The sequence below is a fragment of the Leptopilina boulardi genome, unplaced genomic scaffold (assembly GCF_019393585.1).
Source record: "Leptopilina boulardi isolate dan_hultmark-lab unplaced genomic scaffold, ZJU_Lbou_2.1 LbouV2_399, whole genome shotgun sequence".
Lineage (NCBI taxonomy): Eukaryota > Metazoa > Arthropoda > Insecta > Hymenoptera > Figitidae > Leptopilina > Leptopilina boulardi.
This window is the reverse complement of record NW_026137972.1, coordinates 662,310-676,619: the sequence shown is the minus strand read 5'-3', so window position 1 is coordinate 676,619 and position 14,310 is coordinate 662,310. Positions and strand designations below refer to the sequence as shown.

Here is a 14,310-nt window from a genome sequence, read left to right as displayed (position 1 = left end):
ATGCAAAATATGTGGGAGGGGGGGTCTAAAATAATCAAAAATAGTGTGACTTAATTTATGGACGGTACAAAAAAAATTCTATTCTTTGTTTTCAAAATCCCACTTCATTTTTATTTATTTGTGTTTGCTAACTCTTTCTGTTTGAAAGTTTTTATAATAACAATGAAATTTTCTACAGAGTAAGAATATCACAGCCTGTTTCTGTTATTAAAATTGTGTGTTCACATTGAGCAGTTCTTGCATTGTCTGTGGTTATTGCGGTCCATCCATCTTCTAAAATTTCGATTTCCGGCCCTCCTTGAGTCAAAACAGGCTCAATGGTAAATGTCATGCCCGGTTGCATTTTTCCCTTTACTTCGTTTACTTAAGAAAATATATATTTATTTTTAATAAGAATAAGTAGTTAATTTACTGATATTAAATTAACACTCACTGCAGTGGAAAATATCAGGAGGGCCATGGAAATAAGTTCCAATGCCGTGGCCAGCAAAAGATGGAATTATTCCAAAACCCAGTTTTTCGGCAGTTTCTTGAATAATACTTCCTAATAGTAAATTTAAAATAATTTTTAATATAATTTTTTCATCCGTTCAAAAGTTAGCTTAAAATAGTAAATTAGTTACCTACCAATGCTATTAAAATTTTCATTAGGTTTGCAAATTTTTATCGCTTCCATTAGGCAAATTTCCGTCGCGGAAATTAATCGTTTTCCTTCTTTATCTACCGATCCAACTTGAAACATTGTCGAACAGTCTCCATGATAACCATTTAAAAATACCTAATGTTTAAATTTTAATTCATCCAATTTAATTAAAATTTTATGCAATTCAAAATTAGTTTAATGGAAATTTTGTCAAAAATAAAATAATTCGAACAAATATAAAATCGACTAAAAGAAAATTCTATCTAATGAAATTCTATTAATTCTCAATAATTGGTGTATTTATCCAAGATAATTATAAAAGGGGCCATTCATTAATTATGTAAGGGTCCTTAGGGCGGGGGGGGGGGTTTATAAAATCTCTACATGGTCTTACGTGGGGGGTGGGGGGTAGAAGCTAATCTTACGTAAGATTTTGCCAAGTATTTTCCATTTGTATTGATGTAATTAATTTTTTAATTACATTAATATTGTTAAAAACTTACGTAAGAAGGGGGAGGGGGGTCCGAAAAATCTTATGTATCCTTACATGGGGGTAGGGGGGTCAAAATTAGCCAAAATCGTCCTTACGTAATTAATGAATGGCCCCAAATAACTTATTTTTGAGTTTGTATGTAATTCACTCACAGTTATGTCAACATTGAGTATATCTCCGTTTTGAAGTGGTCGATTGTCTGGAATTCCATGGCAAGCAACATTATTAATACTAGTGCAAATTGATTTTGGATAACCACGATAATTTAATGGACTCGGATAGGCAGTATTGTAAATTATTAATTCGTGAACTTTTTCATCAATTGAATCTGTCGTAACGCCAGGCTTTAAATGAAAATTAATACAATATATATGATGTATTCCACGCCAAAGTGTAAGTCCATCTGCAATTGCATCTCCGATTCATTTGTGATTTTTTTCTTTTAGTACTAATTGACACTAGCTTCCATCAATTTTTTCAAATTTTTTTAGAAAACCGTTTTCGAGTTATGAAATTTTGAAAATTGGAGAATTTTCATGACTTTTAATTTTTAAATGCTCATAACTTCCTTAAAAATGCATCAATTTTAAAAGTCTTTTTTTTCAAAATGTGTGTTTTTAAACGTACTTTTCAAAAAAATCGATATTTTTTTAAAAACAATATTACTATCAAATTTTTGAGTTTTAATGATAAAAAATCATTTTTCCCATTTGACGTACTGATCGATTTTTTTGAAAATTTTTTCAAAAAAACTGCTTCTTTTTACGAAACTTTTAAGCCTAACCCGATAATAGGCAAACGATTTTTACAATATTTTCGGAATTTTTCAAAAATTTTTGAATTTTTTAAAAATATTTTTGGGTTTTTTTATACTACGTACTATTATGTATTTTGATGCGTTGATTACGAAAATCATAGTGACAATACCCAAAAATTTGATTTTTATGGTGAAAATCATAAAAAAGTCCCAAAATTTATGGTTTTTTTCGTTTATTGGGTAAAATATGCAAAATTAAAAAAAATGCATAAGATAAAAAAAATGTATTTTAATAAGATCTATAACTTTTGTTTGAAAGTTTTTTTTTAATTTTGCATATTTTACCCAATAAACGAAAAAAATCTCAAAAAAATCGGAGATGCAATTGCAGATGGACTTACACTTTGGCGTGGAATACATCATATTTTAATAGGGTTTTAAGAAAATTTTGAAAAAAAATTCGGGACTCATGAATAAGCTCTAAAATTAATTTGTTTTGAATTTTTTACAGAATTTACATTTTATAGAATTATGAAAGTGAAATTTTGTAAAATAAAAATTCTAAAAAATTATTTTAACAGCTTATTCATTTGTCCCAAAAATTAAAGGCCTTTTCAAGATTTGCAAAAAAATTGTAATTAAAAATTTTCAGAAACATAATTTTTTCAAAATTTAAAAAAATTCATCGAAAATAAAATGATTTTAAAAATAAAAATTTTAAATCTTTTTCAATCGTATAAGGTGTAGAATTTTACCTTAATAAGTGCGGGTATTTGATTTAGAATGCGTTTCGCTAAAAGGCAACTGTGTCTCATGGATTCTATTTGATTGTTATCTTTAATTTCTTCAAATTTCGGTGATTCGCGAGGAACTGAAGATTGACCATAAGATGGTTTTGATATGTATGCTGGCACTGTTTTTCTTTCAGAAACCGTCCATGGCTGAACGATGTCATATTTGCCAAATGAATTATTTTTTTCTTTATGTTGTTCCAATTTTTGAGACTAAAAGTCATTGTATATTATTACACAAATTAACCAAATATAATAAATAAGGTACAATTATGAAGGTAATTAAATTACCTTTTAAAAAAAATTTATCTTCTATACGATTATTGAAATTAACATATGGTCCACTATAGAATATATATTTCATTTTTTATTAATATAATTTAATAAATTAATTCATATCTCCAAAATAAAAAATCGGAATTTTGTTTAATTGTTCATTAAAAGTATGTATAAATTTTAAGTTTCATTTTAAGAGAAAAAAAAGAATCTTTTCTAAAAAAAAAATGTGTTTAATTTTCAAAAAAAGCGGTATATTTTTAATTTTTTTTTTGAAAAACTTAGAACTATCTAAAACTGGATACGATTTTTTTAAAAAATGTTATCCTTTAAAGTTTACTTGAAAACACTAAAAAAATTTTGCAATGATTTTGTTTATAAGAAACTGATCCAAATTATTACAATGTCTATTTTTTTAACGAAGTGGCTAGTCGTCCGTCTAGACGGATACGAAATTACTGCTAGTCGTCCGTCTAGACGGATAAATATTTTTGTCCGTCTATTATACTGGCATTACTGTTAAAAGTATCAGACAGTATCCGGATGAAATAAATGGATTAAAATTTGTCCGTCTACTCTTAAGAAAATAATTATTAATAATAAGTCACGATCCAACTAACAAGGTCCTGCCACGCGCCTTTAAAAAACTCATCCAATTGGATTCAAAATAAAAAAAGAAATATTCATAAGAAACAGTTACTGCTAACCGTTAAAGGTAATTTTATTATAAAAAATCAAAACTATATACATTAAATTGAATATTTTACTAATTAAAATATTAAGGGGTTAGACCACTGTAAAGACCGAAAATCAGACCCATTTTTAAGATTTTTTTTCAAGAACAGAATTAAAAAATCAATTATATATTATTTTTAAGTACATATTAAAATTTAATTTTAATACATTAAAAAATTTATTTTCATAAGGTAAAACAATTAAAATTGCGGCAAAGACAGTCGATCTACAAAAACCCTTTTTTATGCAGAAGTGTAAGGCCGGTAGAAAATCTTTTTCAGTTTTTGACTTAAAACAAAAAACCAAATTTTTTTCTTATTTTGTAATTCAAAATCTATAGAAGCTTTTAAAATTTTTCTTTTATATTTTTAAAAATCTTTTTTAGCTAGCCATTTTTGAGTTATGAAATTTTCAAAATTGCAGAATTTTCATGACTTTTAATTTTTGAATGCTCATAACTTCTTTAAAAATGCATCAATTTTAAAAGTTTTTTTTCAAAATGTATGTTTTTAAACGTACTTTAAAAAAAATGGAAATTTTTTTCAAATAATATTACTATTAAATTTTGAAGTTATAAAGATAAAAAGTCATTTTTCTTAATTGACGTAGTGATAGATTTTTTTCAAAAATTTTCAAAAAAATTACTTCCTTTTACGAAAATTTTAAGCCTAGTCTGATCGTGGACTAAGACTAGGTATTTTGATTCGCTGATTACGAAAATCTTAGTAGTATCCTTACCCGACAAAAGGTATAGATCTTATTAAAATACTTTTTTTATATCTTATGAATTTTTTTAAATTTTTTGTATATTTTACCCAATAAAGGAAAAAACCATAAACTTTAGGACATTTTTTATGGTTTTCACCATAAAAATCAAATTTTCGGGTATTGTCACTAAGATTTTAGTAATCAGCGCATCAAAATACATAAAAGTACGTAGTATAAAAACCAAAAATATTTTTAAAATATTCAAAAAATTTTGAAAAATTACGAAAATATTGTAAAAATTGTTTGCCCACGATCAGACTAGGCTTAAAATTTTCATAAAAGGAAGTAGTTTTTTTGAAAAAATTGATCAGTACGTCAATTAAGAAAAATGACTTTTCATCTTTATAACTTCAAAATTTAATGGTATGTAATACTTATCATTTGAAAAAAAATTTCGATTTAAACTTTAAAGAGTTTGAATTTCGCGCTGAATGTTTATATGTATGTATATTTATATAAATATATACGGGTAGACGGACAGTTTTAACAAAAAATATTTCATCCGTCTACTGTGCCAGTAAATACTGGCACTAGACGGACAATTTAAATTCATCCGTCTAGACGGACTACTAGACGCAGCCTTTTTTTAAAGCACAAATAAGAAGGATTTTAATAATTATTAATAATTTAATACTAAAACATAATTTGTATATATAAATAAATAAACAAACCTTTTTGTTCGACTGGAAAAAATCAAAAAAGTTTCTTCCTTGTACAGAAACTTTTCGGAAATTTCTTTGAAACATTTCTAACTTATTTACTCATACTCACAAAATAAATTAAATTCTATTTTCATAAAAATTTACCATAATTAATAAACAATAATTGTTTTTATTGAAAAATATGCATATTCCTCTAAACAAAACAATTGCATGCTGACAAGTGATGGGTAAGTCGTTTCATTTAAACGTAGAAAACCAGAACCTCCGAAGTGTGACATTCCTAGGGATAAACTTAATTCAAATTGTCACGACGTCACACAAATTTTGAATTTTTCTAGTATTTTATACGTAATTACGTTAGAAACCAGAAATGATACGTCATTCTCAACCCTGGTTCATATGAACGCTCCCTTAATTTTGTACGTTTTAGTATGTTCTATCTATTCTAATTTAATATATATTCAACGGTTGTTAAATGATGTTATGGTTGTCATGTAAACTTAACCGGCATAATTGTTAATTTTTTGCGTGTTTATTTATTTTTCCAGTGATTAGTTTAATGTTGAATTGTGTTCTCTATTTATAATGTTACAGCAATCAAAAATAGACTTCTTTTTCCCAACAGTAAAAGGAAGTAATAGTGGTGATTCGAAGGCAAAAGTACGTATGAATTTTTTCCCTTACTTTTAAAAAACAACAGTAGTTTACATAAATAAAAAAAAATTCTGACCTGCGATATTTTAATGTCATTTCTTATGTAAAATTTACTCCTGAATCCTAATATGTCTGGGAAATTGATTATTTTCAATAATTTTAATGAAGTTGTTCGAAAATTCAATTATTTAAGACATTTTTTAATTAAAAATTAAATTATTGCCTGAAATTCTTTTAAAACAGTATTCATCAATTAAAATTTTTCCCTAGTTAATTTTTTTAAATGTAATTTTAACCAAGTTTTTCTAAAATTTAATTACTAACAAAATTTTAAATATTCAATTTTAAAAAAATTTTAATTTTAAATATTCAATTTTTAAAAAATTTTAATTTTAAATCTCTTGAAATTTAATTATTTGTAAAAAAAAATTAAATATTATGTAACTTTCAAAACTGAAATAATTTTTATTAAATTTTTCTGAAGTTGAATTATTAAAAACAATTTATGTTCAATTAATATTTTGTAAAATTCGTTTTATCTATTTTTTGTATATAATTTATGTAAGTATATATTACAAAATACACATTAAAATTATTTTTCACTTTATAAAATGTATCTCTATTTTTTTCAGTCTAAAAAAACTGTTACAAAACAAAAAAATGCCAAGTCTTCGAATAAATCAATGAAAACACCAAAAAAAATGCTTCCAACTCCAGAATTAAAACGTAAAACTCCATTATCAGAAGAAAATGCACGAAAAATGCAAAAAGTTGATTCACCAACAAAATTGGTGAAAATTTATCCATCACCAAGAAAATTATCACAACATAATGAAAATTCACCACAAAAATCAAATTCCTTGACACATTCGGAAAGTGTTGAAAATCTTGGACTAGGTTCATTTACACCAAAAAAATCTCCTCGTTCAATGTCTAATTTTAAAAATAATGGTAAATTAAGTCCACGAAAACTTTTTTGTGATACAGAAATTTCAGAAGTAACGCGCAATACAATTGAGAATTTAAATATGCTCAAACAGGGAGCAATTGGACCAAATAATTTTGACTTGGAAGCGATTTACACTTCTAAGAATTATAATGTTCAATATAATTCTTTGAAAACTGATATTGTTGATGCATTTGAATTGAAAGATGTAATATTCCCTAAAGAAACACACGCCAATCATCTTTTTTCGATTCTCACTGATGTTTTTTCAAATGTAATAAATTGTGGATATTTTGACGAAAAAGAAATTGATCTTGTATTTGCATGTTTGAGTATGTCGGCGAAAGCGCAAATGTTATTAGCTCGATTGCTCAAGAGAAAAAGAACATGGTATCGAATCAATAGTATTCAATATTTGGAAATTGACAAAGATCTCAATCCTTATATGAATGAATTGGTGGATAAAGGATTTTGTGATTCAAGTAAGTTTTTAATTTATTATTTAAACTAGAAAATGATTCTCTACCGATTTTCCTAATTTTTTAATTTTCTAAAGTAGTAATTTCTAATTAAAAATTCTTATCGGTAATATAGGTCCTTAAGAGTAAAATGACACCTTAAAACGAATTTTTAAAGGGTCCCGGAATCTGACATCGGAAATAAAAAAAAATTTATTAATTATTAAACATTAAAAAATCGATTTTTTAAATCATTTTAATTCGCTAACTCGTAAACAAATGACTGAAAAATATCGTTCGACCAGTTATTTTATCGGTCTTTCCAAGCTCTACAACTTTTATTTAAAGCTTTTTTCTATAAAAATTCACTGGGAGCAACAATCCTCAAAAAGCCTCAAAAAATTGGTTTTTTGCAATTTCGAAGATTTATGACAACTAAATCCAGTGGGTGAAAGTGGTGAAAATGTCATAGTTTTATTATAAATCATATTTACTAAATGATTTATATTTTCAACTCGCGAATTAGTTGTCACGCATTTTATACAAGGCGTGTGGACTATAAGGGGAGGGACCGGTGAAATTTTAACTCATCGACATTAATGTTGTTAAGCGGTATCAATTTTTTTTATGGCATTATTTTGGATCTAAAATTTGTGAATTATCAAAATTAAAACAAAATTTTTTTTTACCATTTTAGAAATTTTATTTTTTTTAATATTAAAAATTTTTAAAATCCATACGATTGATTGTTCAGAATCATGAAAAAAGCCTACAAAAAAATTACCGATAAAAAATAATAAAAATTTTAGAAGAAGTTGAATTTTTAAGGAATAATTAGTTTAATTTTTTAAACAAATTTTTTTAGAACCAGAAATCATATTTCACTGTGAAAAATTAAAGAAATTAACTTTTAACAATTTTACAATTTTTTTATTTTTCAGAAATTTTATTTTTTGAAAAAATTGAATTTTTTCAAAACCCATGCGATTAATTGTTCAGAATTATGAAAAAAGTATATAAAAAAAATTAGCAATGAAAAAAAAAATTGCTACAGAAATTTAAATTTTTAGTTTTTGAAGATTTCGAGTTTTATTTGAAAAATTATTATTAGTGAATTAATTTTTTTTCAATTTCCCATAATTTATTACAGTTTTAAATACTTAATATTAACAGAAAAAAAATTGACAACCTTAAACAGCCTTAATTTCGAAAGGTTGAAATTTCAGCGGTCCCTCCCCTTAAAAATTCAAATGAAACTAAATTTTTTCAAGTTCATAATTCATTTTCGCTTGAATTTGTGCTTTTACTTCAATTTTTGAACATGACCCTATGGATGATTAACTCGAAAGTAAAAGTAAAAACAGAGCAGATGAATCCGAATATAAGAGGAAACATCATTTGATACATGATTACATTAGACTTTGGTACATCAGGAATGCAAGATCAAGATTTATCAGTTTGAGCACAAGGGTATTTGCACAATGTATAAGGTTCCATCCATATTTTCGTTATTCCTGAATCAATTAATCTCTGAATTATTTGATCAATACGTTTCGCGTAAGGAGTACCTGCTCCCAGCAATCTGGCTCCTGGACTCGCTAGAAATTCATTTAGGATATATTTAGTAACTCGTCTTCCGCATTTATCTCGTTCGTTACGTACTAATGGTTCCACTTTTGCAATATCCACGATACATGCGATATTTTTATATTTCAATAATTGTTTCACGCATTCCTCATCTGTAAATAAATTGCCAGTTGATTTTTGCAGAATTTTTTGTAAAACTACATCATCAATATCCTTGTGCAAAAAACGGTAGACGGAACGAGTCATAATTTTTAAGTCTGAGTATAAAACCTCTTCTAAATTATCATATTTAGTTGATGATTTCATTTTCAATTGAACGTCCGTTGTCATTGAAACAATTTCCGATGAGAATGTGAAGCAAGTGATTAAAAATCCTGCAAAGATTAGTCTTTCTGCTGTTCTAATTGGCTCTTCTGGAACTGTGATTCCAAAGATTACTCGAAAGAGATATTCGATTTTCCATTTTCCCGGTTGAAAGTCAAAGATTCTTGAAACAATCCAAATGAGAAGAGGCAAAATTATTACTGTTAATGCTTTTTCGGCATACCAGAAGATTTCTACAGATCCATCATCTTCTTTGACAATAGGCACAATCATGCCATATTGCATTTTCCTGAAACCTTTAATAAACTCACTACTCTTTCCTTCGCACAATCCGAGTATCGATTGGGCTCCTATTATCTGGATTTCGTTCTTTAAGATGGACAGATGAACTCCTGAACTTCCATTTATCGAACAAGTCAAATTCCCCCAATTTGATTGCGATGATTTCACAAGTGAGAAATTCATTATTTCTCCTAAAGTTTTCAGTGTATTGATACCTAATCCATAATAAGTGACATTTCCAGACGGATTTTGCCGTTCAAACACATCCGGAGAAAATGGTATCAAACTTGCAACCAGTGGGTAACCGTGTAGATTTTGAATTTTGTCGGGAAACCAAATAGTTTTAGGAGTTGCGGATTTTTTGGATATTATCCGAGAGAATGGATTGTAATGAATAACCGTTTCTTTTTGATTTTTTGAATCTATGGTGACAACAGTAACGTCCAGGAACTGTTGAATCCAGAGGATTTTGAAAATCTGTCTGTAATTTGGCAGTTCCTCGTGAAGTAGTACCAAACATTTTGGTCGACGTTTTGCTTCTGAGAGTTGATTTAGAAAATCAAATTGGGAATTAATTTCAGGATTAATGATAATGAATAGCGATATTCTAGGATTGTAAATGATAAAATCAAATTTTGACAGTTTTTTATTAACAGATTTTTGTAAAACGATTCCTCGAACTGGAATGTTGGCGGATAATTTCATAATTAGTTCGTTAAATCGTGGATCAGATGTGATTATTTTATCATCAATTAAAAATATTACCTGGTTAATGTGCCGATCTGTTTTAACCGTTTTGACGAAACCGTCGATCCATTTTGTATTTCCTTCTCCAATTTCGAAAATGTTGAGGATTATTAATCCTACACTGATGATCAATTTTATTAACATTTTCAAATTAGTTGAAAATTTAGTAATGATCAAATTGTTCCACTGGCTAGGAAACGTTTCAAATTAAATTTTTTTTTGAAACTTGGCGTTTTAGAAATCTCAGTAAGCTTTTCTAAGAAGGGAATTTGGATTTCTGAGGAATGGGATAAAGTAATGAATAAACCACTGCTTTTTGAAAATTAAAATTTAAAACAACTTTTTGCTATAAATGATGTAGCAATAAGTCTATGTCAACAATATGAGGATTTCAAGTACCGAGTTTGTTCGTAGTTCACGTACTAGTTGCAAATTTTTCAAAAATTTATGTTGTCGGCAAAGTTCAAGGTGAAAACTAATTGAAAAAGTAGATACAAAAAATGTTTAAGAGTAACAAACAATTTGAATCTACCTAGTAAATAATAGTAATTTTAAATTATTGATTGATTTTTGACATACTGATATTTACGATTTCTAAGCCTTGGTTTGTAAAAACTAAAAGAAAGGAAATATTTTATGAATCTCAAGGTCAGATTTATTATCTATTATCTATTAATTATCTATTCTTAATTATACAACATTTAATATTTTTAATAAAAAGAAATTATTATTCATTTAATATTCTATAAATATTAAAAAAATAAAGAATTGTAATTTGATTAGATTAGATTCGTTCTTTTGCGTTTAACAAATATATTATTGGGGAATTATTGCGTAAGAAAACTAGAAAACATAACTTTTGTTATGAAATAAACCAAATAATCATTGATGATTCCTGAAGTTCATTAATATTAAAAAATTTTGATAAGAACTAATTTGTGTCATAACTTTCTTAAATATTAATAGAGTATATTTTAGTAAAAATAAAAAAAAATGTACCTATTCTATATAGGATTAAAATTTGACATAGCAAATTTTTATACAGCCTAATGCAATTTTTTTTGAATGAAAAATATTTTTTTTTAGAAACTGACGATGAAGACGTTGAAAATCTTTTAAAAATGCTAAAAGTTGATGAAATTCGAGCACTATGTTTAAAATTAAAAGTAGAACATCGTGGATCGAAAACAATTATGATGGAAAAATTGCTTCTTTTAAAAAATAAACGAAAATCATGGTTCGTTGGGGCAAAATGTCCAAGTTTAATGTTAAGATCCTTAATAAATCAAGCCATTGGATCATGCATCAAACTATCAAATGAGGCAATTAGTATTTTTGACAGAATATTAGTTCTTCTATATCCATGCCAAGATCCAGCTGAAAGTGTTTCAGATTTATTTTTTTTGCTGACGAGGATTAAAAACGGTGAAATTATGTTTCCAACAACGCCGAAGGAACGTTTTCCTATTTTTAAAAATCGAAATCAACTTCTAAGGCTTGTATAATTTTAATTATCATTATTAAAAATTTTAAAAATACTAACAGACTAAAATACTAACATACTTATCAACAGGTATGTTGATGCACGAAATGCATTAAAAGGATTAATAGAATCCACGGAAAATAAAGAATGGGAATTAGTTAGGGAAATTGGACACACGGCTTATAATCGTTTATTTCCTCATATTGAGGAAGAAGAAGAGAAGAGGTAAAAAAATTTTGTTCTTTTACATTGCTTAGCTAATATATTTTATTTGCAATCTTAAATTCTTTAATTTATTTTCAAATTGACAGTTCTCTTCCATCCCATATACAAAAATTCTCTTCATTTAGTATTTGGATAAAAGTTTTATCAAAGAGTATTGACGCATTCAAGAAAACTCCAGAGACAATAGAAATAGCAGTAAAATATTTAAAGGCATTAATAGATCAAAATAAATTTGGAAAATCTTATCTTGGACGTTGGTACAAGGAACTTACATTAATTGAAATGCATCATAGAAAAGATTTGCAAACATGTGCCACATTAACTTTACATGCACTTTCTTTGGAGAATTTAACAGAAGTCGATATAAAGGAATTACTTGAAAGGGCAAAAAAATTATCAAGAAGAAAAAATGGAATCACAAAAGATTCGAAGGATTTAATTAGAAATATTTTGGATTCAGTTGAACAAAGACTGCCAGGTGAATTTGACGTTGTTAATGAAATTGAAGCTCACATGGTCCAGGGGTAATTATTTATATTAAATATTTAATTACGTGTCTCTGGTTAAAATTTCGGATTGCTTCCGAACTAATAGGTATCATAATTTCATTATTTATTAAAGTAAAAATTAATGGTAAAATCAAAATAATTATAAAATTATTATTTTTTGAAATATTAAGGATTTTGAGAAATTAAAATTCAGTTAAAGGAAAATGGTTGACAACTAGTCAATGGCATTGTACTCGGCAAGCGTTAGAAATGGTACATATTATTTTCGGATTGTTTACGTATAATTTCCGCATTAATCCGGACTAGAATGTTCGGTCTGAAATCAGAACGAAATCTTAGCCAAGGACGTAATGTAGAAATTTTTTTCAATTAAAACCAATTATTTGAATATTATTAAACTTTCAATATCTAGAAATGCGACAGGCTCAAAAAGTACTTGGAAAGTGGAAATAGGAGAAGATAAAGGATTCACAAAAGTTGAAAATATAGCTCTAAGGCATTATTATGAAAATGGATATCCACGTGGATTTCATTGTGAAGGTTCTTTACCTTTAAGTTTGTTTACAATTTTATTTTGGAATGAATTGTATACAATTTCAGTGCCTGGTGCTTTTGTTTGCTCCTATCAAGAAACGCCATTGGATTTATTTACTTCGAAATTTTTTGACAACAGAAAAGAAGAAATCGAAAGTAAAATTCGATTTATTCGAGGGCTTGATAATGAAACATTTGGTGAATTATTCAGCGATGAATATATTAAATATCAAAATTTTAAAACTATGATTTCAAACAATCTTTTTGAAACTGAGCAACATGTTAAGGTTTGTTATTTCTATCATTCTTCTTTTTTTTAATGCAATTTTATGTAAAATCGAAAATAAAATATATATATATTTATTCGATTTTCAATTTTCTTTCAAAAAAAATTTCTTATTTTTTTTAACTTTATTGACTTTTTATAAACTTTATAACTTTTGGTATGGAAATAAGTGAATTATTAATTATTCATCAGGAAATTGCGTTAAGTCTTGGAACAACAGGAGTTGCTGGAATTTGCGAAAGATTGGCGGGTAATTTTCTTCTTTGGAGATCAGGATTCCCAGATTTGTTCGTGTGGAATCCATTGTCTAATGAGGTATTTGAAAAAAATTAATTAATTAAATTAAAAATTTTGTTTATCAGTATACATAAAAATAAAATAAAAAAATATATTTTGCGAATTTTTCATTGCAGTGCAAAATTGTAGAAGTTAAGGGACCTGGAGATTCCCTCAGTTGTAAGCAGAAGTTATGGTTGCAATATTTGCAGCAAATAGGACTCAGAGCAGAAGTCTGTATTGTAAAAGGTATATTCTTTTAAATTATTATTTTTTTTTTAATTTAATAATATAATTTAAAACCCTTATTTCTTTTCAGATAAGAAGAAAAGTGGAAGCACATATTAAACCTTTAACTAACTTACAAGAAAGAAATATTTTTCAACAGTTATTAAAATAAATTAATTATTTGCATGTCATTGATTTTTTTAATTTGAATGTATTTTTATATAAATTTAATTTAAAATTAATATTATTATTATTATTATTATTATTATTACAGTATTGTGTTTAAAAATAAACTCTCTAGTTATTTTTTGAAAAGTTGTAAATAAATTTGAACCCTCTGATTTTTGGAAAATTAATGCCTATGTATTAATAACAATTACTACCTATTTAGTAATGAATTAATTACATTATTTGTTTAATAATAATAATTTTCAAATTGACTTAAGAAAACGAAAAAAATAAGGAAATTTTATTGTTTCTTTCTTTGAAGTCTGATTTCTCTTAAAATTATAATGTAATTATTGTGGTTAATTTATTTTCATTTCATTTGCATTAAATTTTTCACATTTTTATTTCACAAAAAATAAAAAAGGTTTTAACTGCGATTAAATTAAAATTTTTAAAGAAAAGATAAATTTTCACGTCG

At 26.5% G+C, this 14,310-nt stretch overlaps 2 protein-coding genes across 2 annotated transcripts; one reads left to right on the top strand and one right to left on the bottom strand.

Moving 5' to 3' along the window:
- Positions 1-84: 84 nt before the first annotated feature.
- On the bottom strand, positions 85-5,368 carry LOC127288959 (methionine aminopeptidase 1D, mitochondrial). Its single transcript, XM_051316680.1, has 6 exons — positions 5,135-5,368; positions 2,649-2,897; positions 1,289-1,480; positions 628-778; positions 434-544; positions 85-363 (listed from the first exon to the last, which is right to left on the bottom strand). Exons 1-6 carry the CDS (start codon positions 5,207-5,209, stop codon positions 173-175), a joined length of 969 nt encoding a protein of 322 aa, XP_051172637.1. The 5' UTR covers positions 5,210-5,368; the 3' UTR covers positions 85-172.
- Positions 5,369-5,575: 207 nt separating this feature from the next.
- On the top strand, positions 5,576-13,979 carry LOC127289048 (fanconi-associated nuclease 1-like). The gene is made up of 10 exons (XM_051316804.1): positions 5,576-5,785; positions 6,412-7,207; positions 11,210-11,618; positions 11,697-11,831; positions 11,918-12,355; positions 12,753-13,161; positions 13,353-13,475; positions 13,574-13,685; positions 13,756-13,820; positions 13,856-13,979. Exons 1-9 carry the CDS (start codon positions 5,711-5,713, stop codon positions 13,782-13,784), a joined length of 2,526 nt encoding a protein of 841 aa, XP_051172761.1. The 5' UTR covers positions 5,576-5,710; the 3' UTR covers positions 13,785-13,820; positions 13,856-13,979.
- Positions 13,980-14,310: the final 331 nt, after the last annotated feature.